Source organism: Mycteria americana, chromosome 10 (assembly GCF_035582795.1).
Source record: "Mycteria americana isolate JAX WOST 10 ecotype Jacksonville Zoo and Gardens chromosome 10, USCA_MyAme_1.0, whole genome shotgun sequence".
NCBI classification, from domain to species: domain Eukaryota; kingdom Metazoa; phylum Chordata; class Aves; order Ciconiiformes; family Ciconiidae; genus Mycteria; species Mycteria americana.
The window spans coordinates 12,626,057-12,649,322 of record NC_134374.1 but is presented as its reverse complement, the minus strand read 5'-3'; the positions used below and the strand labels follow the sequence as shown (position 1 = coordinate 12,649,322).

At 57.6% G+C, this 23,266-nt stretch overlaps 3 protein-coding genes and 1 long non-coding RNA gene across 5 annotated transcripts; all 4 read left to right on the top strand.

The window, feature by feature from the left end:
* Positions 1–2,184: 2,184 nt before the first annotated feature.
* Positions 2,185–6,685, top strand: RAB33A (RAB33A, member RAS oncogene family). The gene is made up of 2 exons (XM_075513323.1): positions 2,185–2,705; positions 6,215–6,685. Exons 1-2 carry the CDS (start codon positions 2,484–2,486, stop codon positions 6,668–6,670), a joined length of 678 nt encoding a protein of 225 aa, XP_075369438.1. The 5' UTR covers positions 2,185–2,483; the 3' UTR covers positions 6,671–6,685.
* A 202-nt stretch (positions 6,686–6,887) lies between these two features.
* Positions 6,888–10,500, top strand: RBMX2 (RNA binding motif protein X-linked 2). The gene is made up of 6 exons (XM_075513322.1): positions 6,888–6,918; positions 7,003–7,118; positions 7,232–7,283; positions 7,353–7,482; positions 7,642–7,822; positions 9,583–10,500. The coding sequence occupies exons 1-6, from the start codon at positions 6,914–6,916 to the stop codon at positions 10,023–10,025; spliced, it is 927 nt and encodes a 308-aa protein (XP_075369437.1). The 5' UTR covers positions 6,888–6,913; the 3' UTR covers positions 10,026–10,500.
* Positions 10,501–11,002: 502 nt separating this feature from the next.
* SLC25A14 (solute carrier family 25 member 14) lies at positions 11,003–19,723 on the top strand. Of its 2 annotated transcripts, XM_075512736.1 has the most exons (9): positions 11,003–11,131; positions 11,206–11,353; positions 11,819–11,913; positions 13,509–13,594; positions 14,365–14,460; positions 16,629–16,753; positions 17,842–17,977; positions 18,380–18,460; positions 19,260–19,723. In XM_075512736.1, exons 1-9 carry the CDS (start codon positions 11,068–11,070, stop codon positions 19,299–19,301), a joined length of 873 nt encoding a protein of 290 aa, XP_075368851.1. In that variant the 5' UTR covers positions 11,003–11,067; the 3' UTR covers positions 19,302–19,723. The 2 variants fall into 2 exon arrangements, 1 of the variants encoding a protein (XP_075368851.1); XR_012777252.1 differs by lacking the exons at positions 18,380–18,460; positions 19,260–19,723 and adding an exon at positions 17,320–17,525.
* Positions 11,920–12,411, top strand: LOC142414938 (uncharacterized). Its single transcript, XR_012777253.1, has 2 exons — positions 11,920–12,181; positions 12,274–12,411. It is a non-coding gene; the product is annotated as an uncharacterized LOC142414938 (long non-coding RNA).
* Positions 19,724–23,266: the final 3,543 nt, after the last annotated feature.

The window sequence follows — 23,266 nt, the reverse complement described above, 5'->3', positions numbered from 1 at the left end:
CAGGGCTAAGAGCTAGGAACACTTCTGGGGTAACGCCCTCGAAGGAACACCTAAGTGGCTACGTTGGTAACGGGATGAACTGAAGACGCAGCCTAGGGTTTGAACATTGCTGCTTTGTTTCCCCTGATGTATTTTATGGGACATAAGAAGCAGCTGAGGCAAATATTTATCCCCTTAAAATAGGGACTTCTTCCTCTACAGTCTTGGGGCTCCACTAGAGAGCCCTCTTGCCTCTGTCTCATATCTTCCCTCCTGGCCCCTTGACCTTGTCGTTTCTGATGTGAGGAGCAGGTCCAGTGCTCTGCTGAGGACATTTTAAACATGAATGTGGCGGCCAGTCTGGTCAGCAATCTTCCAGCGACAGCAACTCCCCAGCTCTCCTCCTTAGGCTAGCATTCAGGCGGAGTCTCCAGGAGGATCCAACTACCCCCGAGGAAAGAACGGGTCTTTCCTGGGGCCTTCTCAGTGTTGTCCCTGCTCACGCAGGGAGAGGCCTGAGCGGCGGTTCTGCAGCTGGTGTCCTCATCTCCCCTTGACTTTGCCCCGCAGGTTTTTGGCCAGGCCAGAAGTAGCTGGGGGTAGTCAGAAATGGTGTCCTGGTAACGTCTCTGGGACGTAGTCCCAGTGGATCTGTTGGGTCCATCAGTTGGGCTTCCTTTAGGGGCCAGAACCTCAGTTCAGCCGATGTCTACGTGAGCCTCGATGGGGAGGGTCTCTTCTGTGTGACTCTGCTATTTACACGGGAGGCAGCCCAGTGAGACAGGATGGCTCAGAGGCCGAACGGTGCGTAGACCTGCAGGCGGGACCAGAATTAGAAAGGGGGGATGTGTTTCAGGCCCAGACTCAACTTTATGAGGCTTTTCCACCTGCTGTGTGGTTTATTGCCCCCTCTTTGTTTCATTTCCGTGCTGCTGGAAGCAGGCAGCTGAGCACTGATACCCTGGGGCAGTTGTGAGCACCTGGGGACCTCTGGTAAATCCTTCCCAGCCCTTGGCCCCTCCAGTTCCCACCAAGTGCCTGCACTGCAGGAGGAGTCTTGTATCAGCGGCCAGTTTTCGGGGGCTGTGATCTCTTTTGGAGCTGCCTGGGCTGCGTTACCAGGGGCAGCAGGAGCAGTGCAGCTCCTTGGAGCACTGTGAGTCTCTGCAGAGACAGCAGCGGGAAGGGCAGACTGTGCTGCTTCTCCTCCTATGGCCCTTGCGGTTCTCCACAGTGCCCTCCCTGTGCCCCAGCACGCTGTCCAGCCTATTTCAGATTACTCATGAGAAGAAAGCCAGGTCCCCCCGGCCCGATCCTGCGGTGCTACTCCTCTTCCCTGTGCGGTTTTACCTGGTACCCCTTGCTCCTGCCATCCCTGCACGCGTGCTTCACGCTGCGGGCCTCCATGCCCTCACGCCATGAGTGCTGGCTGCCAGTACGGGCAGAGGCGCCTGCTGCCCTGCTCCACCCGTGAAGGATGGGGACGAGAGAGGCCCCATCCCGCTCCCCATCATCTCTGACGCTGACGGCAGCTGGCGGGAGTGCCAGCGCAACCCTAGGAAGCCAGGGAGAAGGGCTGGAGGCCCGGTTCACCTCTGGCAGGAGCTGCCGCACGTCCCCCTGCCAGCACCGGCGCGGGCAGCTCCATCCTTGCGGGAGCATCCGTGTGCTGCCTGCGCGGGCTCTTCTGCGCGCTACCGGCACACGCCTGAAACCCGGGGCCGGCAGCCCCGGTGGCTGTGGCTGCCGAGCCGGGCACAGAGGGTCCTTCTGGCATCGCCAGCCGTGGGGGGAGCGAGCACGTTGGCTCAGTTTCTGAGCGTGTGGGTGTTTCTGTGCCCCAGCTTCTGGTCCTGCCCCACCCTGCTCCCACCACTGGCCCTGGACTGGTCCCCCTCCCTCCAGGAGGTGCCCCGTCTCGCTGCCTGCTGCCCCGCCGGTCCCCAGCCGGCCCGGCCCGGCAGCCGGCGGGATGGCCAGGCCGGCCCGGGCCGCGAAGGCGGTTTGTCGCCGGATCTGTCGCTTGGCGCGGGGAGCTGGCCGGGTCCCCATGCCCGGGCGAGTCCCCGCAGCCTGGGGCCCGGCGGGGACAGCACGTGGTACCGTGCGGCTGCGCGGGGCCGGGCCGGGGCCGTACCGGTGCGTGGGGCGGGGCCGTGCCGGTGCCGTAGCCAGTGCGTGGGGCGGAGCCGTGCGGTGCCGGGTGCCGGTGCGTGGGGCGGAGCCGTGCTGGTGCCGTAGCCGGTGCGCGGGGCGGAGCCGTGCTGTGCCGGGTGCCGGTGCGTGGGGCGGAGCCGTGCCGGTGCCGTAGCCGGTGCGCGGGGCGGAGCCGTGCTGTGCCGGGTGCCGGTGCGTGGGGCGGAGCCGTGCCGGTGCCGTAGCCGGTGCGCGGGGCGGAGCCGTGCGGTGCCGGTGCGTGGGGCGGAGCCGTGCCGGTGCCGTAGCCGGTGCGCGGGGCGGCGCGGCCCCATGAGACGGTGAGGCGGCGGCGGCGGCGAGGCGGGATGGCGGCGGGCGGCGGCGGGCGGCCGCCGGGCCCCGAGTCCTCGCTGGAGCCCTACGTGCAGACCCGCATCTTTAAGATCATCGTGATCGGAGACTCCAACGTGGGCAAGACGTGCCTGACCTTCCGCTTCTGCGGGGGCACCTTCCCCGACAAGACCGAGGCCACCATCGGCGTGGACTTCCGAGAGAAGACGGTGGAGATCGAGGGGGAGCGCATCAAGGTGGGCCCCGGCGGCAGCCGCACCGCCCCCGGGCAGCCACGGCAGCGGGCCCGGCCCCAAGCCCGGCCCCTGCCCCGGGGCTGCGCCTCCGCACCCCGAAGGCCTCTCGGGGGCTCTGCTGTTGCCAGCCCATCTGGAGGGGGGGGACGGGGAAGGTTCCTCGGCCCCGTCTCGCAGAGCCGCTTTCTGAGCCCGTCTCTGCTGCCTGGTCGCTGGTTACGCTGCTGTCCTCCTGCTCTCCCGACAGCCAGCGCGACCGGGTCCTCAAAGCATCAGGGCGGCCTCCAGCTTCAGAAGCTGGACCAAAAGCGAGGCGAAGCTGCAGGGAGCTGGGGGAAGGAGCTGCATGCAGAAAGCAATGTGTTTTCGGGGGAGCAGATGGTTGTAGGCTGGCAGTGGCTGCGCTGGAAGGCCGGGAGCTGGCACGAGCTGGTTGCAGTGGGCTTGGCAGCTGTGTTACTAATGCTGGAGACTGCTGTCAGCGAGCACCGGGAGGGTGCGATTTCAGCAGAACTAGAATAGGACGAATTTGCTGTACGAAGGCCAGCGTGACACCTGTAAGAAATGCATCAGCCCAAACCTGGAGAGCTCTGGCTGATCTGTCAGAGCAGATCCGCAGATCAACGGCGGCTGGTAGGAAGCAGCCTGGGGAGCACAGTTTGCCACTGAGCTTGGCCCGCCCGGTTAGGTGGATCAGCACCGACAGCTGTCTGTGTGCGAGACTGACTGCCGGAAGGAGCAAATATTGCTATTTTGCTGACAGATGGGTGACCAAAAGTTGAGGGACTAATCACAGTGAAATTAGAGCTACTATTGGTGGGTAAGAACTTTAGTTGTGCTTTTAAACCGTCCATGAATGTTTTTCTCTCTCTCCCTTAAGAGGAGAGGTGCTCATTTTCCCCCCTGCCTTCCCCACCACATAGCTGTGTTGTTGTGAGCCGTAGCGCAGGCTGGCATGAAGCCTGTCTTACTGCCACGAGCCGGAAAATGTTGCCAGGCTTTCTACCTTTGCATATTATTTGCGCTCCAGCAGGCAGGAGTGGGAGGCAGTGCAGCAAACTGGCCTTTTCCTGGGACCATGCGTCCAAGAGGGGAGGTGAGAGGTGGGAGAGGTACCCTCCCTCTCCTGCTCTGCCCAGATGGAACAGCCCAGGAGAGACCGGCAGGGCAACGGATGAGCAGCGGCTCTTCTTTGCCAGCATTTTTCCACTCTGAAAGACTCTGGGGCAGGCGCTGTCTTGGTAGGGTACAGGGTGATTTGGATTAACCACAGACGCTTGCTTAGAAATTGCCAGTTCCAGGCTTCAAGATATTACCTACAAGGGCCAGCAGAACTCACAGAATCACAGACTAACAGCAAAGCATGGGTTGGAAGGGATCTCTGGAGGTCACCTGCTCCAACCCCCTGCTGAAGCAGGGCAGCCCAGAGCCGGTTGCCCAGGACCATGTCCGGATGGCTTTTGAGTATCTCCAAGGATGGAGAATCCACACTGTGCCAGTGCTCTGTCACCCTCACAGTGAAAGGTGCTTCCTGATGTTCAGAGGGAACCTCCTGTGTTTCAGTGTGTGCCCACTGCCTCCGGTTCTGGCACTGGGCACCACTGAAAGGAGCCGAGCTCCAACCTCTTCGTAGTCTCCCTTCAGGTATCTACACATTGGTAAGATTCCCCCCTGAGCCTTCTCTGCTCCAGGCCGAACAGTCCCAGCTCTCCCGGTCTTTCCTCACAGGAGAGACACTCCAGTCCCTTCATCATCCTCGTGGCTCTTTGCCGGACTCTCTCCAGTCCATGCCTCTCCTGTACTGGGGAGCCCAGAACTGAACACAGCACTCCAGGTGTGGCCTCACCAGCACTGAATAAAGGGGATGGATCACGTCCTTCGGCCTGCTGGCAATGCTTTGTTTAACGCAGCCCAGGATACCATTCACCGCCTTTGCTGCAAGGGCACACTGCGGGCACACTGCGGGCTCATGGTCAACCTGGTGTCCACCAGCACCCCCAGGTCCTTTTCTGCAAAGCTGCTTTCCAGCTGGGTGGTCCCCAGCGTGTACTGGTGCCTGGAGTTGTTCCTCCCCAGGGGCAGGACTTGGCGCTTCTCTTTGTTGAACTTCATGAGGTTCCTGTCGGTGCCTTTCTCCAGCCTGTTGAGGTCCCTCTGGGTGGCAGCACGACCATCTCGCATCCTAGCCACGCTCCTCCCAGTTTGGTGTCATCTGCACACTTGCTGAGGGGGCAATCTGCCCCACCATCCAGATCACTAATGAAGATGTTGAACAGGACTGGGCCCAGTATTGACCCCTGGGGTACACTGCTAGTTACCATTGTTCAACGAGACTTTGTGTCACCAATCACCACCTTCTAGGCCCAGATGTTCAGCCAGTTTCCAATCCACCTCACTGTCTGCTCATCCAGCCCAGGAGCTTGTTGGCTCCTCTGTCACTTGCGTCAGGAAGTTGTCATCAATGCTCTCCAGGAACCTCCTGGATTGCTTGTGCCCTGCTGTGTTGTCCTTCCAGCAGCTATTGGGGTGGTTGAAGTCCTCCATGAGGACCAGGGCCTGCAAACACGAGGCTGCTCCTGTCTGTCTGCAGAGCGCCTCATCCCCTTGTTCTTCCTGGTCAGGCGGCCTAGAGCAGACACCCACTACAATGTCACCCATGCCGGTCTGCTCTTTAATCCTCACCCACAAGCTCTCAGTTGGCTCCTCACCCATCCCCAGAGCTCCATGCCCTCCCGCTGCTCTCTCACACAAAGGGTGGCTCCCCCTTCTCGTCTTCCCTTTGCCCTGACTCCTCTGTACGTACCACTGTGTAATTGTCGGGGTTCTCTTTTATGGCGTAGGATTAGGTGGACAAATGTCCTGATCTGGCGCAAGAATGTTTCTGAAACGAGAAGTGCTTTGTGCGGTTCGTTTCTGTGGTGGGGATGGTGGTCAAGTGCATCGGGAAGAGGATGAGAAGCAGGGAGCAGTCCAGCAGCAGAGAGCTGTAGGAGGGCTGCCTGGCAAGGTGTTACAAAGTCAGGTAAGTCACCAGGCAGGGAGTTTTCTTGCTGAAAAGTGTGCTGCCAATTCTCTTGAATATACAGGATCAGCTGCAGCAGCTGAGAAATGGGATATGCTGTGCAGAGCCTTGCACTTGCCAGTGAATATTGAAAGTGAGTGAAAGTGCTGACGTGACCTCTCTTACTAGATGAGCTGGGCTTGCTTGGTTGAATCACACAAGCACGTGCGCTGGCCTATACAGCCTCGGGCGGTGTCGGCATAGGCCCAGCGGCTTGTGTAACTCGTCCGTCAGTCCTGGTTTGTCTAATAAGAGATTGCCCCTCTCTGCGAGGCTCACCTTGCCTGCGCCCTGCCTCAGGGCTGCGGCGCCGCTCTCAAAGATGGCGCAGCAGGAAGCCCTCCTGCATCTTTTCAACAAGCCAGCCTGCTCCTCGAGCAGCGGGCCCTGCCCGGGGCGGACACTCGGCGCTCCTGTAGCCTTCTTTCTCGTCTGCTTTGCTTCCTAGGTGCAAGTGTGGGACACGGCTGGCCAGGAGAGGTTTCGGAAGAGCATGGTAGAGCATTACTACCGCAACGTGCACGCCGTCGTCTTCGTTTACGACGTCACAAAGATGACCTCCTTCACCAACCTCAAGATGTGGATCGAGGAGTGCAACGGGCACGCGGTGCCCCCCCTTGTCCCCAGGGTGCTCGTTGGGAACAAGTGTGACTTGAAAGACCTGATCCAAGTGCCATCCAGCATGGCCCTGAAGTTCGCCGACGCTCACAACATGCTTTTGTTTGAGACCTCGGCCAAGGACCCTAAGGAGAGCCAGAACGTGGACGCCATTTTCATGTGCCTGGCCTGCCGGCTGAAGGTGCAGCGGTCGCTGCTCTGCCGGGACCTGGAGGGGCGGCCGGGCCAGGCCCGCCGGCTGGAGCCCACGCACGACGCCAACGGTAAAAACTCCTGCCCGTGCTGAGCGGGGCTCCCGCCGCCCCTGTCACGGTCACCCCAATAAAGTCTCTGCGGCTCCAGTCAGCTCTGGGTGTTGCTTTGCGCGGCTCCGCTCGGCTCGGTTCGGCTCCGCTCGGCAACGCTCGGCTCGGTTCGGCAACGCTCGGCTCGGCTCGGCTCGGCTCGGCTCGGCTCGGGCGGAGGGGGGAGCGGAGCGCGGCGCGCATGCGCGGCGGCGGGCGCAGGCGCAGTGTGCGGCGCCGCCACCATGAAGTAGGTGTGCGGGGCGCGGAGGGAGGGGAGGTCCGGTTGCCCCCCGCGCCCCGCTCCCGGTGCTGACCGTGCCCTCGCCCTCAGCCCCCTGACGAAGGTGAAGCTGATCAACGAGCTGAACGCGCGGGAGGCGGAGCTGGGCGTGCAGGAGGCGGTCTCGTGGCACGCGGAGTACAAGGACAGCGCCTGGATCTTCGTCGGTATGGGCCGGGCCGGGGCGGTGGTGGGGCCGGGGCCGGGGCCGGGCCGGGCCTGGCCTGCGCGGTGCCGGTGCCCCCTTCCCTTCCCTCCTCTCCTCTCCCTCTCGCCGCAGGCGGGCTGCACTACGAGCTGACGGAGGGGGATGTCATCTGCGTGTTCTCGCAGTAAGTGCCGCAGCCCCCCGGGCCCGCCGTGCCCCTGCCGCTGCCCCGAGTGCTAAGAGTGTGTCGCAGGTACGGGGAGGTCGTCAACATTAACCTGGTGCGGGACAAGAAGACTGGAAAGTCCAAAGGCTTTTGCTTTCTGTGCTATGAGGACCAGAGGAGCACCATTCTCGCTGTCGACAACTTCAATGGGATCAAGGTGAGTGAGGCAGCCTGGGACGCGGGCCTGCCTGCCTGCCATGGCTCCCGAGGTGCTGCTTCACATCAGACGGGAGCCCCGATGGCACGGGTCAGTGGCGACCTGCAGCGCGTGGTGAGCTGGTCTGTGCCTTCGCTAACAGCGTGACTCCTCTCGTAGATCAAAGGAAGGACGATTCGAGTGGACCACGTGGCCAACTATCGGCCCCCCAAGGACTCCGATGACTTAGATGATGTCACAAAAGCCCTCCATGCAAAGGGTTGTGGAGTTAAAACGCCACCTCATACGTCATCCGATTCCCTGTCGGAAGATGATGATGTGCCCGTAAAAAAGCAAAAAGGTGAGGTGTGTTCCTGCCAGTCTTGGCCCCGGATGGGAGTGTCTGCACAGAGCCCTCAGCCTCGCGAGGGGCCTTTGCTCAGGGGAACACCAAGGACGGGTGTGCTCTGGGAAAGAGCCGCAGCCCGAACGTCCAGGCTTTACTTTGTGATCTCCTGAGGTGTATCTGAGTGCCTGTATTTAGCCCTTAGCTATGAATGTCCTCCCCCAGCCTCTGAAGAGCCATATCTTCCAGACAATAATAGCATTTTTCCTGGAAAAAAGCCTGCCAGGCTGCAGGGTTACTGCAGGGGGAGCAGCGCCATGGGGGACGGGGAGAGGGAAGGCTTAGGAAAAGCACCACTTAATCTTAAAATGTGGATGCTGGTGCTGTAGGACTGGAGTGCTGTAGGTGTCTGGAATGACCGTTATGCAGCCTACGCAAGATAACTGCATTGAATAGAACATAGAACCAGCAGATCGAGATGAGATTCTGTGGCTGGAAACTGCGGCCAAATAAAGGAGGGGGGTTGGGCTAGATGACCTCTAAAGGTCCCTTCCAACCCCAACTGTTCTATGATTCTGTGAAAGTAGACCTAGAAACGCAGCGTGAGTTAGACCACCCGAGTACCTCCTGTTCTCACTGGACGCAGCAGGATTTGTTGCTCTACGTTTTTTGGAAGAAAACGGAAGGATGTAGAGTACATCCAACTTGAACAACGAACGTGCTGTGTAAAGCGTCAGCCCGTGCAGCTATACTGATGGATTTTTAGGAAGCCGTTAGGGGTTTTTCCATCTGTGCAGCAGAGATCTTGAAAAGTTACCCTTGCCAGAGCCAGCAGAGCGCTAGAAGCAGTGACTTGCTGTAGGAGCTGCTTACTGCGGCGTGCTAACGGCTTCCAGGCGGCATCCAGCCGAGGTGGGCTGTAGCTCCCAGGACGAGCCGGTTAAGTGTGGCGACCGTGGGGTGAGGTGGGGCTGTCCGTTCTTCTGAAATTGGCTTGGAGCTCGTGGCACGGCGTGCAGAGGAACCTTCCCTCCCACAGCCGGGCTCTGCCTGCGACGGACGGGTATCAGCAGCAGGTATTTGGGGCCATCTTGTAGCTACAGCTGAGTCCTTGTGCTGGCGGGGTTTGAGACCCATCTTTACTGCGCTCCCGCCTTGCCTCGAGAGAGGAGCTCAGCGCTGCGTGGCATGGAGGAGGACAGAGGATGGATGGGGCCGAAGCGTGGGGCGGAGGGGCACGTCCGTCAGGCTGGAGTCCTTGTTTGAGGGAAGGGTTGGAGGAAAGAAAATAGGTAACAAAACTAAGGGTGGGGACGAGGTGTTGCTCCAGAGCTCTGGGGAGATGAACAAAAATGAGAGGGGCAAAGGAGAGCGAGGAGGGAAAAGAGTTGTTGGGTCCGGAGAAGAGAATTTCCACAGAGCAGATCACGATGTTCTTATTGCGTGGATGTTACTGAGGAAAGAGAATGAAAGGAAGGTGCTGGATATCCCAAGCTGCGCTGAAGTGCCTGAGGGATCCTTGCTGGGAAGAACGTGGCGTGGCGAGTGTTAAAAGAAGGAAGTAGGATGGCTCAAGCAGGAGGAGAAAAGCCTCGGGTTTGGAAGTGGAATAGGATCTCTCTGAGGGGGGAAACAGGCTGTGAAGCTTGGGTGGAGGGGGGAGAACTTAAAATGGGAGGGGAGTTGGAGAGGCACCACGGTGCTAGGCAGAGCGTTGGGAGTTGAGGTGACGCTTGCAGGACTGTCCGTCCCGAAAGATGAACCTTGTATTTCAGATGAGGAGAAAAGCAGACAGGAGCGGCAAAAGCAGAGCTCGCAGGCTGCCAAGAGGGCGGTGTCCGCAGAGGAGGCGCACCCCAGAATCAAGATTAAGAAGGAGAAGGAGGACCCGGCCTACGAGCGCTACGCCAGCGGGAGCCAGCAGCCCTGGAAGGGCCCCGAGAGGAAGCCTGTGAGCAGGACGCAGCGAGAAGAGGAAGAGCGGAGGTACCAGAGGCCTTCGGAGAGAAGAGGGGAAAAGAGCTGCCAGGACCAGAGGGGACAAAGCGGTTTGTGGGAAGAGAGGGAGAAGCGAGAGGAGGCCGGCAGGAAGGGTGATGGGCACAGCAGCCGGCGAGAAGAGTGTCCCGAGGGAGGCAGATCCCGGGAGCGCGGTACCAGGGAGCCCCATCCCAGGCACAGGGAGCGGAGCTCCGCGAGGGGCTCCAGCCGCTGCTGAGCCCTGGGGTGAGCACGCCGGGGGCCGAGAGAGGCCCCGAGCCTGCCCAAGAACCCGCGCGGAGCCTCCCTGCACCTCTCGGGGGGACGCCGTGGCAGGACCGTTCACCTCCAGCCCCTTCTGCTTGGTTCCTCATTCCATCCTCGGGCTGCGGACCGGGACGTGAGTTTTGTTGCCTCCTTCAGCCCTTCCTGCAGCGTTGGACTTGCGGCTGTGCCGGGACGCTGCACTGCGGCTTGAAGATGGCCGCGGGGAGCGTCAGGCTGCTCTCCTTCCTAAAATTGCCCGGTCCCCGTAGGGCTGTCCCCTTCTTGTACTGTGGGGAAGAGACTGGCGGGTGGCTGTGGGTCCTGAGCCCACCTGATGCATCTCCGGGTGTCTGTGACGGTCCCGAGGGCTGTGCTGCTGTGTCCGGGAGCTGTCCTGGTGTTTTTTTGTTTTAAACATTGTAATAAAAGTTACCCGTTAACCGGAAGCTGGCCGCGGGAGCAGCCTTCCCCTCTCTGCTACCGGGGGAAGGCGCGCGTTTTTCTCACGCTGCGTTCGGGCCGACTCGACCTGCAGCCCGGGGGTGACGGACGCGGCACGGGGGGTGCGCAGCGGCGGAGGGCGGGGTGGGTTTTGGCCGGCTCTGGTTGCCGTGAGCGGTAACAGCTCCCGCCAGCCCGCCTCTCGGCTGCGGGTCGCGCTCTCGCTCCGGCTCCGCAGGAGCGGGGCAGAGGGGGGCTCTGCCCCCGAGCGGCGGGGCGGGGGGATGAGGGCGGGGGGCACCCTCTGCCTGCGGCCGCCCGGCCGGGCCCTGTCGCCGCTGTCGCCGCTGTCGCCGCTGTCGCCGCTGTCGCCGCAGCGCCGGTCCCGCTCCCGCTGCCCCGGGGGGCGGCGGCCACCGGGAGGGGCCGGCAGGGGGCGCCCGCCCCGCCCCGCCCCGCCCCGCTCCCCGCCCGCGCGCCCCGCGCCGCTCTGCATTTCCGGTTCCGGGTGGGCGCGCAGCGGCGAGGGAGGTGTCCGGGCCGGAGCGCCGCCGGCCCCGCTCCGCCATGCCATGTCCGCGCTGAACTGGAAACCCTTCGTGTACGGCGGGCTCGCCTCCATCGTGGCCGAGTTCGGTGAGGCGGCGGGGGCACGGGGCGGGCGGGGCGGGGCGGGGCCGGCGGGGCGCTGACGGCCGCTCTCCCCGCAGGCACCTTCCCCGTGGACCTCACCAAGACGCGCCTGCAGGTGCAGGGCCAGAGCGCCGATGCGCGGTTCCGCGAGGTCCGGTACCGCGGCATGTTCCACGCCCTCTTCCGCATCTGCCGTGAGGAGGGCGGCCGCGCCCTCTACTCGGGGTAAGCGCCGGGCGGGAGGGGCCCCCCCTCCGCCTGCCCCGGGCCCCGCCACGGGCCCCCCCCCCAGGGCCCACACGCTGCTGCGAGCCTCCCGGGATCCCAGCCGGCCCCGAGCCCCGCAGGGAGAGCAGCGGGCCGGGGCAGCAGCGCTGCTGCAGGCTGGAGAGGCCCGGTTTTCCCGAGGTGGGGAGCGAGGACTTGGGTGGCAAGGCCGAGGGCTGCGTGGGTGCCAGCCTCCCGCACTGGAGGGTGCGTGGGGGCAATCCGAGGTGCTTCTGGGCACCCGGGGTTGTTATCCTGACAGAGCTGCGCCTCTTGGGAGCTCCGAGCCGCGGCAGGGGTGTGCCTGGCCCAAGCTCTGCCCCTTGCAGTTTGGGGGGCTGACGGGGAGGGCCTTGTGCTGGGGCTGCAAGGAGGACCACCGCGCTGGCAGGGTTCAATGGTTTCATTTATTCCCCCTCTCAGGATCGCCCCTGCGTTGCTGAGACAGGCGTCTTACGGCACCATAAAGATTGGCATTTACCAGAGTTTGAAGCGGCTCTTTGTAGATCGCATGGAAGGTCAGTGTCGGTAAACGTTTCGGTACAGGCACCTCTCGTCTCGCCAGAGGCGCGTGCCAAGTCTCGTGCTCTCTGTGCGGTGTGCTTTTGCGCATTCCTTCCTCCGTCCTTGCCAGCTATAGATTCCCACAGAAATGGAGTTCTCATTACTTGGCGCTGTGGTTTTGTTTGTACAGTAATAGCAAGGATAGGTTTCAGTACAGATGTGAACCTTGCTGTGCGCAGCGCTGCCCACAGTCCCTAGCCAAACGCCTCCCCCTCCAGCCAGGTCTGTCCGTTCCCCAGCCTTATCTCTGTTCTGCAATGTCAGAGCCAAAAAAAGGTATCGCTGACCCAGGCTCGTCTCTCCTTTCTGATTAGTCTCAGGGAAGACATCACGTCCCATCTGTACATCAGATGTGGCACGTGGATTGAAAGCTTCAGTAGCGAGTCTCTCCCGTCTTCCTACTGGAGCCTTTGAGTCCTTGTGCCTGAACGCAGCACATCTGGATAGAAATCGTACTGCCCAGCTCTTTAGCTTTGGCTCCAACCGCAGAGATGGGGCACCGGGAACGCTCTTGACCTGTACACCTCTGGTAATGAGGGCCTCTGCGGCTCCTACCTAGGGAGCGGAGCAGCAGAAGTCTGGTACGTGCTCACTGAAGGAGCACCAAGATCTGCACGTGTGGTTTTAAACCCTGGTGTGACATGAGTGAATATTGTAATGCCATTCCGACCTGGGAAAGTGAGATGGGTGGTCCGGGCCGGTCAGCAGGCCGGCGAGAGGACTGGGAAGTGCAGCGCACTAGAGCTTCTTTCCAGGGGCTGCTTTGTTCTCCAGTAACACCTCTCTCTGTGCGTGGTTCTGTGCGTGTACGCTGGGCCGCACGTCTCCCCTCGCTTGCTGTTGCGGCATTTCCAGTTGTGAGTACCGTTGTCTGAATGTTTGTCTCCCTACAGGCCTGGGGCAGCCAGTGGCCTGGTCTCCTCTGGGAAGTGCTGTGGTCAGTACCAGCAAAGGGCCGTGCCTTTTCCCAACGTAACCATCACCCTAATACTGGGCCTGGAAGTCTTGGATTATTCCACCCGCCCCTCGGAACTAATTGCATCTAACTGTCTCTGCCTGGGTCGCCTATTCTCTGTTTTCTCAAGGTGGCCACGTATTCTGAGTGCGGCCAGCTGGGGCTCCAGATCAAAACCAATTGGTATCAGGTTGCCTTGAGAAGTGTTGGGTTGCCCCTCTCTGTCTTTCTCTGTCTTGGCTTGTCTCCATCATGAGAAATGCATCCCTGGACACTGAAATCTCAGATAATTGTTCAAAATTCTCACATATCGCGGTCTCTTCCTTGTCTGATCAGCTAGACTCACCAGTAAGACCCGCTTCTCTCTGAGAGCGTGTCACTGAGCGTTCCAGCTGCTGCTTTCTGTTTCTGGCAGGTGTGGGGACAGATCTGCCACGAGCTGATGGTAGCTGGCCAGCCTCTGCTCGTGCAGCTTCACCATGTGATTTGCGACCTGAGCTTCTCTGCTCTTCCCACAGCTTCTTGCTTGTTCAGTGCAATCTATGCACCTCCTCTTTAGATCTTTAGGATCTGACTTTCTTTTCTTGATTGCAGATGAAACGTTGCTAATCAATGTGATCTGCGGAGTGGTTTCAGGGGTGATCTCCTCTGCAATCGCCAATCCGACAGATGTGCTGAAGGTAAGAAGTGTGCCTGGCCAGAGACGGCTCCTGGCTGGCCGTGGTTTGACATGTAGAAGCTGCTGCTTTCCACTGAAGATGCGTCTCTCCCAGTTGCAGTGAGGTGCTCCCTGAGCCGCTGCTGGCATCAGTTCTGCTAATTTGGGTTTTTCATGAATGGGAACAGAAGCATCACAAATAGATTTTTAAAAATGCAGCTCTTAAAGATCGTGAAATCTGTTATGGCAAGGGGTGGAGGCTGTGTTATCTTAACTGGGTAAGGTGAGTGGGGTGGTAGCCAGCTATTCTTCAGACCTTCTCGGCGCCTTTGCCTTTGGTCACCGTGCTGTGCTTTGCTGACACTGCCGCAAAGTCCTACCTGTTACGTGGAGTGACCAGAGTCCAGAGGGGACTGCCTGGTCCCCTCCATTCCCTGCTGCGGGGTTACTGGGGTCAGGGTAGCTCTGCTCTGAGCAAAGAGAGCCTGGAGAGCTTTCCCGCGCTTCTCCCTGTGTAGATCAACTTTCTCGGACTGCTTTCAGAGCGGGAAGGCCTTGCCTGTCACTTCTGTCTTGTCTGAGTTTTGCGCTGTGCTTCCACGCTGTTGCTGTCCCTGCTCCTTGCCCGCCATCATCGTTTGCTGCGTGGGTTGCAGGGAGAGGACACGTGGATGGCGGTGTCTGCTCCGCGTTGCTCTGGTGCTCTTTCTGCCCGGAGGCCCGCTGAGCTGGTATCTCTGCCCTCCGGGGCAGGCGCCCGTGTCGTCCCCCTGACTCTCACCTTTCTTTCAGATTCGAATGCAGGCTCAAGGCAGTTTATTCCAGGGTGGCATGATTGGCAGCTTCATCGACATCTACCAGCAGGAGGGTACCCGAGGCCTCTGGAGGGTGAGCACCAGCTGCTGGAACCCCCCCACTAGCAGCAGAACTAACAGCTTCCTCAACTCGTTTGCTACACCCAGGTGCAGCTCTTGAAGAGAACTGTGAACCAAGGGTAGTAGCAAAGTTCTCTTTCCGGTTACCGGACACACAGAAGCACGTCTGTGGTGGAGATCGGGTCTGTGCTATGGCAGCATCAGCGCTGGGCCAGGCAGACCTGGTTTCCAGGACTGAAGCTGGTGTGCGTAAAGTTTCAAATACGTGAGCGTCCCTTGGATGGACCAGCACTGGGGGCTGGATCCTCCCCGTGGTCTGCCTTAGGAAGGATGCTCAGCCTGCTGTATCTTGGAGTTGATTGGAGGTGACCCTGCACGCAGTGAGCAGGGCAATTTACCCAGCTCTGAATACGAGCGGCTGAGCACCTCCTCACGTGGAGGAAGAGAAATTCTTCCAAGTAACCCGAGGGACCCTAGTGACACACAGTAGCTTTCTGAAGTTCCAAAGAGACAAATTTGCCCTGTGTCCCCACCTACCCAGTCTCAGACCCCTTGAAACTTGCCCTCTGAGCAGGCAAAGAGTAGGACAGAGTGGTGGCTTCTGGGGAAGCTGGTGCTGTAAGGCTCTTGGGCTTGAAGGCGGGCGAGAGTTACCAGTGCTCAAGTCTCACTGTTTGGATTTTAGCAGTTTTAGCCGAAGTCAACTTCGGCTTTTGTTAGAGAACCTCGCTTTGTCCTTCCATTACAAGTCTTCCATACGCTGTTATCTAGCAGGCTGCCGAGTTGCGAGGTCAGGTATGGGAATGACAGAATCCCAATGCTTTTTTCCAGGCAACAGTCCGATTCTCCCTCTTTTGGTCACTGAAGTCCTTTACAGAAAGAGAGCTGTTGCAGTGTCCTGTGTGGGAAGGGGACGAGGAGTCAATCAACTGCCAGCATTGACACATTATTTGCTTTGAGATTTTCTGCTCTCTAGACAAAGACACACAAGAGGGGAAGAGAGACTAGAAAAGAAACGGAAACCCTCTGTGTTGCTGATGTGTGCTGCAGACAGGACACGGGGCAGGGACAGATCAGGCTCAAGGTGGGTTCCAGCGATCAAGCTGGTCTCACCGCTCTCTGGGCTGGGACAACCACTGTCTCCTCCCTCCAGTCTTCCCTCACGTTGAGGCGAAGACATTTGTGCTCACCAGTTCTGGCACTCGTCTTGTGGGCATGCTCGAGCTGGCTGTGCCAGGACCGCGTTAGGCAGGAACCCAGGAGGAGACTGTCAGGCGCCGCATTAGCACAACGGGATGGGGACAGCAGGAGCCATAAACCTGAGAAGCACTTCTGCTTCCTACAGTTGTTCTGGTTTTGTGTGGTGAGAAAGCTGGCTGTCCTGATGGACTGGCTCATAATTCGGCCACACTGAAGGGTTGCTTCAAGGGTCCCAGTGACCCCGGAGCACTCTCGTGACGCCATGGGTCTCCCTGAATTACTTGGATGGTGTTACGGTTCCTGTGAAATGGCCCAACCCTGCGTTGCTGCCATGTTCTCCTTGTTCTGCAAGCCAATAAAAATTTGCACATATTTTTATGTGGTTCCTGATGAGGGGTTTGCTGGGATATTTCTCAGACAGAAGGTAGCTGGTTCCTCTTACCTAAGCTCATAGTTGTTCCAGTAATTGTCTTGCCAGTTCCCAGATTGATGTCTTGCCAGCAGCAACTCTTTTAATACATTAAAACTTCCTAAACCAAAAGCCTTAACAAGGCAGACTCTCTCTGCTGTTATGTAGCAAGGAGGACCTGGAGCCCCACCTGGCTCCTTAAGCAGCTGCTCTTCCTGTGGTGCAGAATCTTTTCTGGTATTGAAATTGGTGGCTACTGTTCAGTGGGGGAGGACGAGTGGATTATAGCCTGATTCCTCTGTGCTAGTGGCTGGGGGGAGAGAAGCAGCGTGTGGTTAATCTAGCTGGGGTAATGCTGCCAGGGTGGAGGAATCCTCCTTAGCTTTGGAGTAAAGCTGGGAGACAGTGAGCTGTCTACCTGAAGAGGTAGATAGTGGCTGCAAGATAGGGCAAGGAGGATACAAGGTAGATTGTCAGCAAAAGGCCCCTGAGAGGAAGCAGGGGGAGATGTTGTACTAGCTGCAGTCCCCAGGCAGCCGTTTCTGCTTGTGACTGACGTTTGTGCTCTGCAGGGTGTTGTGCCAACAGCTCAGAGAGCTGCCATCGTGGTCGGGGTGGAACTGCCAGTCTACGACATCACCAAGAAGCACTTAATTCTGTCAGGCCTGATGGGTGACACCATCTTTGCCCACTTTGTGTGAGTATTTGGTGCAGCTGCTGCGCTCTCCAGGCTTGGCAGGGGTGTGTGAAGCAGAGGAGCAAGGTGGGATTTGGGGTGAGATCTATTTATAGAGCAAGTGCTCTGGAGCTGCAGAGAACAGGCTTGATAGTTCTGAGGGATCTGCTGTGTCAACTGGAGCAGCTCAGAACGACCAGCCAGTATCCCCAGAGAGACCTCCCTGGAGAAGGAGCCTGGCAGAAACCCTTCGGCGATGTGAAATGTCAGCTTGATTTCAGCTCGCTGATGACCAGAAATGCTGTTGCTCCATGTCTGTGCCCTGGTATGAACAAGGCAGGAGTTCCGGGTGTGTGACTGTAGCGATCAGTTGAAAGAGCTGCTCCAGTCCGAGGTCCTCACCTGTACAGACACCGTCAGCTTGCAGCCATTGCTGTAAGAGCTTTGCGAGATGAACAGAGGCTTGCAAAGCTGACAAGACCCTGAGCAACCTGACCACGTTTTGAAGTCAGTCTGCTCTGAGCAGGGGGTGGGCTAGAGACCTCCCAAAGTCTCTTTTCACCTACATTTTCCTGTTCTTCTGGCAGACACTTTAGCTGGAGGTGCTGCAGTGCTTCTCTTGGGTTTGCCTGCTGTGGGCTGAAGGTGACAAGCACTAGACCATACGTGGAGGGAGGAGACTAGCAGCTGCATGCTCCCTCTTGCTGCCTTTGGTCTTCCTCCCTCCTTCCCCGCCCCGAAGAAATGTTTGCTCTGGTGAGAAGGATGTGCGCTTTCAAGAGGCTGCCCTCAGGTCTGTGTCACCTTTACAGCACCCGGAGATACCTGCTGGACTGCAGGCTGCTCCTGCGGAGACCCAGCAGTGGGCTCCGACGAGGGTCTTGGTTAGACAAAGCTGAGCGTTTCCCGTCCCCTAGCTCTCTGGGGTCCTGAGGTGGTATGGTTCCTGCCTCTGCCTGCTTTCTGGGTGGGAACAGGTAGTGTAGCTAATGTTTATTGCTAAACGCCTTTCATAAAATCCAGTGAAAGATACTTCTTGTGCTTACATCAAGGCCTGTCTGAGTCTGAGTTCAGAGCTGTTCTTCTCTCCTGTTTTGGTGTGTCTGTAGTTCCAGTTTTACATGTGGGCTGGCTGGGGCCATTGCCTCCAACCCTGTGGACGTGGTGCGGACGCGGATGATGAACCAGAGGGCAATAGTGGGCAGCACGGAGCTCTATAAGGGCACTCTGGATGGCCTTGTGAAGGTAAGGAGGAGAGGGAGGCGGGCAAATCCCTGCCTTTAGGAGGCCGGCCAGATTCCAGCACCACACGCCGCTGATGTGAGCAGTTAGGTTCTACAGTGACAGAACATGCTTGTCAGTGAGTGTTTCAGACAAACCAGAGAAGGGCCTAGAGTTACTTTCCTGAGGTCGCCATCGGCTTGAGCGTACTCCCAACCTCATGGGACAAAACTCTGTCAGCGATGCAGTTTGATTAGGTTCATAGGCTGTAAGTGACGCTTCACAGAACTGAACTGCATCTCCACTGGCCTGTCTGCTTACTGCAGCAGCTGTAAAGGGCCGTTACGTCACACGTGGCATTAGGGAGATGGGCAGAGCATAGAGCTGGTGTGTCTCATAATCGATCTGTCTCTTCTCTCCTCCCAGACATGGAAGAGTGAGGGCTTCTTTGCGCTCTATAAAGGTTTCTGGCCCAACTGGCTTCGGCTTGGTCCCTGGAACATCATTGTATCCTTCACTGTGCTGCTGGGAGGTCATGGGTATGGACAGGCAGGGGAAAACCAAGCTGTAAAGGGAAGAGCAGGGCAGACACCTTGATGGGGCACCTCTTTGTCTTCCCTGCGGCAGCCCAAACCGGCTCCCTGTCCTGCTTGGACAGACATAAGCTGTGATGTGGCTGCTGCTGGTTCAAGTGCCAAAAAATGCTGCTGGTTGTGACTGCTGCTTCTAACAGCTCTGTAGGTGGCCAGCGCAGGGACTTCCAGTGCAGCAGCACGGGCGGTTTCCTGTAGAGTGAGTGCTCTCGAGCGCTTGGCTTGGGACTTTCCCTTTGGCCTGAGCTCCTGGAGGTGCTGCGGTTTCTGGATCGGCTCCTGTTCCACGAGGGAAGCCTGGGGAACGTTCTGCTGCTCTGAAACGGGTGCTGACCTGCTCTGCAGAACCAGCGCTGCTGTGTTGCTGTACTAGATCCTTCTCGCCCTCTGAAATTGTGTGCATAATTTATTTTAAAGAAGTCCCGGTCTGGGGTTAGAGCCACCTCTCTTTCTCAAGGGTCTAGGCAAGCCTGGGCCAGTTTGCTTCTGGGTCAGTCTCTTCCCTCTCCTGGTGGCTCTTGTCCCACAGCTCTCTCTTCTGCCTGTGCAGATCAGTTTATGCTGCCCGGAAGAGCGGCTTCCCCACGCTGGTCTTCAGCCGTCCTGTGCTGATGCTGTCCCTGCCTGGCCTTGCCAGGCATAGCCTGGTCATGTCGGGAGGTCCGGTGCAGCTGCCTTATCTATTCGGCACGATTCCTTGATGTTCCCTTCAGTTTTTTATCACATACGAGCAGTTGAAGCGACTTCCATTCTGACAGCTGGCTTCATTTCATGAGAGTCATCTTCAAGACTTGCAGCAGAGAGCTTTGCTGCAGCCTTCCTCTTCATTTCACCATCCCCGTGTTTTGATGTTTTGGTACCTGTGGGTCTGGGCTCTCCTCCTCCCCCAACTGCATGGTCCCTGGAGCATGATCTGGCTGAAGTGTAACCGGGAGGCTGATGGTGGGTGCTGCATGTTTTCTCACGCGGAGGCAAGCATTGACAGTGTACAAGTGTCTGGGCCCAAAGCGATATCTTCTGTGAAGATCTGTGCATTCCAGTGGCCTTTTGGTGCAGCTGTGGTTTGTTGTTTGGCTCGTGTGCGTTTTTCTGCCGTGCCTGCGGGGTGAGGCTGGGAAGGGGTGCTGTCATGTTTTCTTGCAGAACTGTAACCTCATTAAATTATTTATTGACTGGATGGCTTGACTTTGTGTTTGTGCAGATTTACTGCGGGTGTATTCCAGAGCAGATGTGTCTGCCCTTGGCGAGAACAGAAGCTATTTTTTCGGCACACTAGATAGATCTTTTTTCCCCAAATATATATATAAAGGCAATCTTTAGGACTCACTACAATAGAAATGTTTCTAAAGCAAAGTTTAATTGTTAGCGTCAGAAGATTATGGTGGTGCACTCTTAGCTCAGGTTTGCAAAACCTCAGTCTCTTCACCTTATTGCTTATATTATTTTTGCTTATATAATTTTTAAAGCAAGGTAATGTGATTTAAAGCTGAACTCAGATGTCCCACTGCTTTAAAATAGTGGTTCTAACATTGCTAGTGCTAAGCAGAACATGAAGCAAGATATTTTGGTCATACTCTTCTGTTTTGTTTTTTTTTTTTTAAATGTGTATGGCTACGAAAGCAAACAGCTCTTATGTTGCTGCTCCCTCTCCTCTTTATGGGGTGGCTTTAGTTTGGAGGAAGGTCCCCTGTGACACACAGCAGCGCTTCCTGTCTGGGCGTGCTGTAAGCTGAGATTTTTCTCTGTGCAAATTGCACAAGGGATGCTCATCCAAGTGCAGCCCAGACAAATGAGAGAGAATTGTTTGCTGTGATTTTGCAAAGGCATAGCTGCCTTGGAGCAGCTGCAAGCATAAGGAAGGTGACTCCAATAAGCTCTCGGACTTAAATCACAACTTAAATCATGCCTTGAACAGAGGTGTTACTGCAGGGCCACAGCTCGGGAGGCTGGGAGGATCATTTTCAGAGTTAAACTATACTTACAAGCTACCAGAAATGGGGAGCAGTGGATTGAAAGTGGACAAGGTTCATGGGCCTCACCCACCTTTACTCTTGAAAAGAATTTCTAAATTTTACAAAGTGAATAAATACGTGGTGGATGAATACGAGTCTATTTGAGAGATGTATTTTAACTGCAGTTCATTACATTCTTTTGGTTTTCTTCAGTGTTTCTGTCACTTTTCGTTCTGGAGCCATTTCTTTTGTGCAGCCCCACGGGATGCTGCTGCTGCTGTTAATTTTTGGACTGATCCTCTGACAGTTCTTCGGTATTTGCAGTTGCTATCCTGCCCACGTTCTTCAGGCTGCTACAAGGAGCTCCTCAGCAATGCCGGAGGAGTGTCCCCACGGCCACTTCGCTGTTGGCGTTTCTCAGCCGTCAGGTGCTGGCGAGAGGCTCTGCTTTCCCCTCTTCTTCCTCCCTTTGGATCAGCTCCCCTGGATGGCTTTGGAGATATTCCTTCCGCTTGCCTGAGTGGTCCCCAGCCCCTGGAGACGTCCCTTATCTGAGCTTTGATTGCACTGGCTGTCGTAAATGTTGCCACATGTCACTCTGCCTCGCTCTGTCAATAGTAACTGCAGGTAAAGGTACGGCGGTGGCGATCTCTGCGGATGCGACGGTGAGGTGGCGGCTGGTTGTGGGCACGCCTGGGCGCCGCGCCAGGTCTTTCCTGAAGGTGGTGGGTGGTAAAGCCCTTCATCCCGAAAGCATCTTGCCTTCGCAGCCGACAGGGAGGAAAAGCTGAGTCACTTCGGGTGTCTCAGTTGGTAGAAGATTAGTATTTTGGTAGGTGTTTTAAAAGCAAAAATGCCAACCCATAAACGGCATTGGAACCGCTTGTGCGAGGGGGTAGCGCTGCTGGAGATCTGGCGTTTTCTGAGGAGGTTCCTTGCCTCAGGATGCCCTTCCTAGAAGCACTCCCTAAACATCTGTTTGTCCTATGCGCTGAAGCTTACGTCTTTCTCTTTCTAACCTTTTCTGAGCCGTGCCAAGTAACGTGTGAGAGCGGAGCTGAGCAGTCTGTGTACCTAGTTATGTCGAGCACGTGTCGACGCAGATCCTGCTGCAGCCCCGGGAGGCGGCGGTACCTGAGCTGCTGCAGCCAGCGCTGCCCCAGTCAGCGGTGTGGGCCGTGGTCGTGCCCCGAAGCCACCGACATCTTGCTGCCTTCAGTGGCTGAAAGATGATTGCAAGCACTGTGAAGACAGTGTAGGCATGAGTGTTAGAGTCTGCAGTGTAGAGGGTACATATATATCCCACCGAAGATGGACACTGGAAGGGACCTTCCCCACGCACCCACGGAAAGGTCCACGTGGTTTAACTCTGACACGGAGGTGGTATTCAAGGCACCCTGGAAAACAAAGGCCTACCCAAATGTGGAAAGTAGAAATATCCTTGTTCCCTGGGACATTAAATACAAAAATGGCAGTGAACGAGGTCAAAACCAAAAGAGGGACCAAAGGCATCCGCTAACCAAGATCAAGCCCCAAATCTGAGGGCATGTCCTCTTTCCGATAGAAGGGAGAAGCCTTCCAGGGGGTCCTTAGGGCTGGTGGGCAATCGAGGAGCGAAAGGACCGCTCAAAAAAGCAAAGACTGTAGTAGACAAGCTGAAGGTTGTCTGGTTTTACTGGGAAGAGCTCAGAGGGCTTTCTCTGTTGGAGGCTTCCGAGGGGGAGGCTTGGGGTTAGGTCTCAAACTGTGACATTGGCAGAGGAGGTGGTGGGACAGGGCGTTCCATGAACGTGAGCAGGGGCTGGGCCTGCATCCCAAATTGTTGGGGGACCTGAGGATGAAAAGGCCAAAGCTCTTGCTTGTAGCCTCTCATTTAAAGTTCTCACGTTAGGGAAGCGTCAAAAGCGTGGACGGGGTTCAAAAAAAGGTTTGTTTGCAGAGAACTACCAGCCAGTGACCGCGACGTCTTTGCCACACTGGTAGAAACTCTAATGAAGACTTGAGACGTAAATGACTACGATGTGCTGGAAGGGCCAACGGCTGATGGATGAGGAAGAGGAGGAATCCAGACTTCAAATCTGCTGGGAGGTTTCTGAAGGAGTCCGCAAGTATGTGGACCAGGAAGCTGGAGTTAATCTAGTCCGTCTGGGTTTCCAAAAGGCTTTTGATTAAGTCCTTTACGAAAGCCATCAAAGCAGGTAGACTGATGCAGGACAAAAGGGAAATGCCTGCTGGGGTCTCATAAAGGTCATGATTTGAAGTATTTGGGGTTGTCACTGGGAAAGCGGGCGGCGTTGAGCTGCAGAGGGGCACGGGGAAGGAGGAATCGCCGCCAGTGATGGCTGCTGAACCAGCTGTGGTCTCGCCACCTGGCCACCGCTGCGGCTGAGCAGGTCCTGTGGAGATACCCGTTGTGTCCTGGTGGGGTGGGATGGAGGAGCCCCTGCAGAGCAGGACCGCCCGGTCACGTATGGGACGGGGCAAGGATGTGCTCACGGGGATGTGCCCAGCTGTCTGGCCACTTCTCCTCTCTCTGTCTAACCCCCTCTCCACCTTGATCTCGTGCCGTGGGGTTTGGACCCTCTCCCCCATCAGGGCTAAGACCCCCCAAATGTCTCCCTGGGCAAACGAAAGGGGAGGAGCTGTAAGGGTGTAAGGCCACCGGAGCCCTTCCTTGGCCACCCGCGGTGCAGACCCCGGGCGTTCCCAAGGGGCTTTCCCGCTCCCCGGCTCCATCCGTAGCGGCCACGATTGGTACGTCTGCTGCG

Coding starts and splice junctions, on each gene's coding strand:
- RAB33A (XM_075513323.1), top strand. CDS start 2,484: ATGGCGGCGGGCGGCGGCGGGCGGCCGCCGGGCCCCGAGTCCTCGCTG. Junction 2,706..6,214: donor TCGAGGGGGAGCGCATCAAG/GTGGGCCCCGGC, acceptor TTTGCTTCCTAG/GTGCAAGTGTGGGACACGGC.
- RBMX2 (XM_075513322.1), top strand. Junction 7,284..7,352: donor GTCATCTGCGTGTTCTCGCA/GTAAGTGCCGCA, acceptor AGTGTGTCGCAG/GTACGGGGAGGTCGTCAACA. Junction 7,823..9,582: donor GCCCGTAAAAAAGCAAAAAG/GTGAGGTGTGTT, acceptor CTTGTATTTCAG/ATGAGGAGAAAAGCAGACAG.
- SLC25A14 (XM_075512736.1), top strand. CDS start 11,068: ATGTCCGCGCTGAACTGGAAACCCTTCGTGTACGGCGGGCTCGCCTCC. Junction 11,354..11,818: donor GGCCGCGCCCTCTACTCGGG/GTAAGCGCCGGG, acceptor TCCCCCTCTCAG/GATCGCCCCTGCGTTGCTGA. Junction 11,914..13,508: donor CTTTGTAGATCGCATGGAAG/GTCAGTGTCGGT, acceptor TCTTGATTGCAG/ATGAAACGTTGCTAATCAAT.